The sequence below is a fragment of the Aphis gossypii genome, chromosome 2, assembly GCF_020184175.1.
Source record: "Aphis gossypii isolate Hap1 chromosome 2, ASM2018417v2, whole genome shotgun sequence".
NCBI classification, from domain to species: domain Eukaryota; kingdom Metazoa; phylum Arthropoda; class Insecta; order Hemiptera; family Aphididae; genus Aphis; species Aphis gossypii.
In genome coordinates, this window is record NC_065531.1 from 4,767,215 (window position 1) to 4,772,616 (window position 5,402).

At 41.0% G+C, this 5,402-nt stretch overlaps 2 protein-coding genes across 2 annotated transcripts; one reads left to right on the forward strand and one right to left on the reverse strand.

The window, feature by feature from the left end:
* The first annotated feature begins 1,128 nt into the window (after positions 1 to 1,128).
* Positions 1,129 to 1,986, forward strand: LOC126550530 (uncharacterized). The gene has a single exon (XM_050202348.1). It carries the CDS (start codon positions 1,129 to 1,131, stop codon positions 1,984 to 1,986), a length of 858 nt encoding a protein of 285 aa, XP_050058305.1.
* Positions 1,987 to 3,474: 1,488 nt separating this feature from the next.
* LOC126550531 (uncharacterized) lies at positions 3,475 to 4,376 on the reverse strand. Its single transcript, XM_050202350.1, has 4 exons — positions 4,291 to 4,376; positions 3,992 to 4,085; positions 3,718 to 3,920; positions 3,475 to 3,650 (listed from the first exon to the last, which is right to left on the reverse strand). Exons 1-4 carry the CDS (start codon positions 4,374 to 4,376, stop codon positions 3,551 to 3,553), a joined length of 483 nt encoding a protein of 160 aa, XP_050058307.1. The 3' UTR covers positions 3,475 to 3,550.
* Positions 4,377 to 5,402: the final 1,026 nt, after the last annotated feature.

Below are 5,402 nucleotides of genomic sequence, written 5' to 3' on the forward strand. Positions count from 1 at the left end.
AACAGGAGCATATCCTGTGGCGTTATCACGACCACGTCCTGGCGGGACATCCGGGATGGAAAGAGACATATAGGGCGATAACAAATAGGTTTTATTGGAAGTCGGTACGGGAGTCTACCCGGCGCTACGTGGCAGCTTGCCACATATGCGCGTGTACCAAACCATTAAATAACAAAATCGATGTCCCGTTACGCCCTAGAAAACCAACCCAACAATGGGAAGTGGTTAGTGTCGATTTGATGGGACCTTATCCGCGCACAAGTCGGGGTAAGACCAACATCTTAGTAGCCACGGATTGTCACAGCAGGTGGGTCGAAGCGTATCCCTTGGGGGCGGCAACATCCGCCGTGATTACCCAAACCTTGGAAAGGGAGTTGTTCGCGAGATTCGGTTACCCACGGGTGCTATTAAGCGACAATGGCCCTCAATTTACCTCGGACGTGTGGACAAAAGCACTCGACCGATGGGGGGTGGAGGGGTTGGACTACCCCAGTATACCACCCGAGGCCAATCCGGTAGAAAGGCGTAATCAGGAGCTGAAAAAGGGCCTTCGGGCACTACTGGTGAACGATAGTCATCGTTCGTGGGACCAGAAACTCTCCGCGGTTCTGTTTACATTGCGCAACCGGAAGAACGACAGGACCGGCGTTTCACCGTCAGTTTCGGTGTTCGGACACGAAACCAAAAGTCCTGGAGATTGGGCACTAATCGTGAAGTCCGATAGTACGCCGCGGGTTCCGGCAACATCGGACATCATCACGGTTGCCGAGAAATTGAAGGAGAACCGGCGAGCGTTTGCCGCCGGGGACCGGGCTTTCGTTAAGGCACACCCACTCTCCAAAGCCGATCAGGGTTTCCACGCGGGGTTTGCCGCAAAGTGGACGGGTCCCGTCACACTTAAAGAAAAACTGGGGAAAGGGGTTTTCTGGACAGATCAGAACCCACCGCGCAAAGTGCACGTCTCCAGTTTGAAACCCGCGTACACGAAGTGATACTCGTTCCGCAATCGGCCAAGTCGTGTGAAAAAAAAAGGTGGTATTACGGTAGCTCACCGGAACCTGCGTGGGGGTACCACCATTGACCGCGATTATTGTTTTTTTTTTATGTTTCCATACTATCCCCGTATAGATGTCACGCGAAGGTGAGGAGCAGCTGACGGGCCGGGACAGCCGGTGGCGGCCGAGCCGAGGCCACATGAGGACGAGTCTGAAGGACTTGGTGTGGCAGACCACCTCCCAACTCGACCTCTTGCGGCAGACCAGGGCGACGCTGATCGGGCTGGGAGCAGAGTTCCCTCCGGACGCACCGCAGGGACTATCGGTCCAGCAGATCAGCGACGTGGACACGGCGGAGCTACGGGCCGACCCTCGTCTGTGGGCGGCGTACGAGCGCGGGTGGCGCGAGCACGCGAGGGCTGCACCGGCGAGTCCACCGGCACCGACGGACCGTCGGCCCATACCGGGGCCAGTCCGCCACACCCAGCGGACGATCCGGAAGGCGACCACGGCGCCAACGGCGAAGCCACACCCACGGCCGACACGCCAACCACCACCGGCACGCGCAGCGCAGGGACCAGCGCTGGCCAGTGCCCTGCCACCGGTGTACAGGCGTCCAAGCCAGCAGCAACGCCGGAGGCTGCCGACCGTCCAGCCGCGGCCACAGCCGGCAACTGCCCAACCACGGGCACAGCCGCCAACCGCCCAACCGCGGACACAACCGCCAACCGTCCGACCACGAACGCAGCCGACGTCTGTTCAACCGCGGGCCCAGCCGCCAAACGTCCCACCACGGACACAGCCACCGCCTCCAGCCCCGATCCCGGAACGGCAGCCGGAAACCCCGGTGGACGCTATTCCCCGGGAAGGGACCCCGAGCGTAGACGAGGATGCTTGTCAGGCCCCCCCTCCAACGGTCGTGTCACACGAACCAATGGAGGTGGGCGGTGACGACATCCTTGTCGATATCGAGGCCCTATACCGGGAATAGTTTTGGCAAGTGGGAAACTGGGCGGTAATCGCCAGTTCCCCCATCTCAACTGTAGGTGCCCGGGGCACCCGACGGCACCACACGGCTCTAGACAAAGGTGTCTATCAGCTTGGGGGGGGGGGAGAGTTGACACGGTCGTGTCGCACGAATACCGCGATCTCACCCGCTAGACCCCCTTGCCTAGGTATCACCACTCGTTCGATAATCAATCGGGACACCCGAGCGATTAATCGAACCAGTTTCTGAGTCGGCGATGAGCCCCGAAGCTCCCGCGGCGTGGGTGACAACCACCGAGAGCTTCGGCGGCGTTTTTGTCTATCGTTAACCGTTGTTACGATCGATCACCGCCCGCCGCCGTTCTATCATAAGTCCGTGCGTTTCCGCGACTTATTGCGTATTTGATTTGTTGTTTTCTTTTATTTACTTCGTTTTCACACGAACGTGATTTTTCTTGTATAATATATATATATTCTTTAAGAGGCCGTCGTAGTAAAAGTAAAACGTATACAACGCTCAAGAGATGGCGTTGAATTCCATATCGCCGCCGTCGCGGTAGGCCGTAACCACGCCCATCGTGTACGCGACGGGGTCCGCGTGTTGTAATTGCGGGAGAATTACATTATTATTTCACGGACGGTCATTCTGAACGTTTCGCATCATTATAGAGCGTTACGTAAATTGTCGCCCGTGAATTCTATACGGTGCGCTAGCTCGCTCCTAGCTCACAAGTCGCAAACCTATTTTTTAATTAAAGCTCCTGTTTGCTTAAAAATGTAAACCAATAAAATAAGCATACAAATTATTAACACCATAACTTGATTTTATATTCTAACCTAATTACTTTTTAAAATACATGTAAAATAATAATTTTATTACGATTAAATATATTTTTTAGTAAAAGTGTTGCGTATTTTACGTTGTAACTTATAAGTGACATGCAGTAATTTTTGTATGATAATTTAATTTCCTAAATAAATATTAGCAACATTTTAAATAGTTTTGATAAATAAATATTGATGTATTTATTTATTTTAATTTTAAACATTATACTTACATAAAATAATTTCATAATTTCATAAAATTCAGCCTAAGCTTCACGAGCGTCTGAAGTAAGAATTTCTAACATAAAATAATTTGCACATTTCTTCATTTTTACGTTTTCTATTTTGTAAATTAAATATTAAATGCTTATAAAAAAAATGTAAAATTTAACATTATCTATATATTACTCATAAACCAGCCTATTAAGGAGATAAAATATAACGCGTTTGCCTGCAATATTTATTAGTTTCTTAGCTAAATGCTAATGTCAACTGTTTATGCATACATTATTATAGGTACTAACTATGTTAACCTGTAACCTTTTTTATAAGATTACTTATTATGATTCAATAATATATGTAATAAAAAATTATATGAATTAATATAATAAAAAATAATTAAAATATTTTAATATTTCATTAGTTTATTATTTAAATAAAAATATTTTATATAAATATAGTTCTCTCGCTGGACAGAGCATAGTCGCATAGGTAGCTACTAGCTAGGTATATAAGATTAGATCTTATGTCTTCATTTCTTTAGGGTCTTTGATATCTTCAACTAATAGTCGTTTACCATACTGAGGTATCACGATTTCTGGTAACAAGCAATTTAAGTAAAACCTAAAATCAGTGAATACAAAATATTAAAATAGGTATATTTTAATAAAAATTAATGTATTTGACTAACTTTGTTAATTTAGGTTGCATGACATTTATCCAAAATTCATTATTATAATAAATAGTTTCTACGTGTAACCAATTACTAGAATACACTATAAAATCACAATATTTTTTTTTACTAATATGCAGCTGCCCTTGTATCTGATAATAGTAATCATGCGTTTTTTTTAATTCGGGTTCTTTATTTAAATTTAATCGAAGAAAGTTTATCTGAAATATTATTTTTTTTTTATAGTACCTAAGTTTTGATTTAAATTTTTTATTTAAATTTGGTAACCAACCTTTTTTTCTATTATAGCGTCATTAATATTTGTATAATCTTTCGCTGAATAAGGACACTTAATTTCTACTAAACCATTATCTTCGTTAAACCATCTGAAATATATACAAACACACAAACACACATATATTATATATATATATATATATATATTATATTATATTAAATAATTTTATAATAATATAATAGATGGTTTATTTTTATTAATAGATCTGTACCTATTGTATAATATATTTATACCATAGGACATTTAAAAAAAGTAAAATATGCAATTATTAACCTGGAGATGCAGCTAAATACGAAAAATCTTGATCAATCATCAGACCACAAGGTAAAATTGTTTTGCCTTTTATATTTTCAAATTCTTTAATCGCTAATGGCTCCATTTCTTTACCATATTCAGTTGCGATTGATGTAAATGATCTATATAGCAAATCATATATAAATTTTTACATGAGGTAGTTGGTCTTCGTTTACAAATCCGTCCAAAGTGGATGCTGTAAGACGATTTTTTCGTTCATTATGCCACCTTTGACACTTGTATTGGTCTCTAGTTTCTTTTTCTAATAACTGTCTTGCATTTTCATTTAATTGAAGACTACATAAAAATTTACTTTTTTTACGTTCGAGATCGTCCTGCGTATACTCGTCAATTAGTGCTTCAGCTAAACCGTAATTTGCATCGGCCCCACACGATTTATCTAAAAATAATTTCCTTTTAGGAATTAATTTTCTTCTGTTTTTTAATAACACGGCTTTTCGTTCTCTTGATTTTAAAAAACGTTTACCAACATTTCCTATATCAAATAAAAATAAATTTTACTATACAAATATAGCTAATTTCATTACAAATCATTTGAAATAAATTTATCTCTTGCCTTAATTAAATTATCTAGTCACAGTAAAAAATATATTTACATATAAATCTAAGCCCTAATAATAATATATAAATATGTAATATTATTTATTTATCAATGTACTCGTATTTTATCTAACGCCTAATATAATTGAAATTCAAATTAAAGTAATGAAACATAATATAAAATATATACATCACAGATATACAAAATTAATTTGGTAGATAAAAATATAAAATATGTATGTAAGATGTAGGTATTACCTATGTTATCAATTTATCATAATATTAGTCATAATGATTAAACATTTTTACCTGGACTAATTTATGGACTACATGTTTGTGTAATGAGCGCAATAGTTGGCCTGAGGTGTTGTATGAAATTACTCCGGATTCAATTCGAGTGTTATATGATTGACGTAATGAAAAATTTATTCGTTTGCCAGCCAAATGTTTGTTAATAATGCTGTTGAATTGCTCGCATACGTTATTATCCACATTCATTAACAAACTATCTGCATGCATTGCTAATCGTTTGATTATTTGATTACTTCTC

Bases quoted from the DNA above. Each gene is read 5' to 3' on its own strand.
- LOC126550530 (XM_050202348.1), top strand. From the start codon at position 1,129: ATGTCACGCGAAGGTGAGGAGCAGCTGACGGGCCGGGACAGCCGGTGG.
- LOC126550531 (XM_050202350.1), bottom strand. From the start codon at position 4,376: ATGGAGCCATTAGCGATTAAAGAATTTGAAAATATAAAAGGCAAAACA. The intron at 4,086-4,290 runs GTATTTAGCTGC...TATATATTTCAG, and splicing joins ATGATTGATCAAGATTTTTC to ATGGTTTAACGAAGATAATG. The intron at 3,651-3,717 runs GTTAGTCAAATA...CACTGATTTTAG, and splicing joins ATGCAACCTAAATTAACAAA to GTTTTACTTAAATTGCTTGT.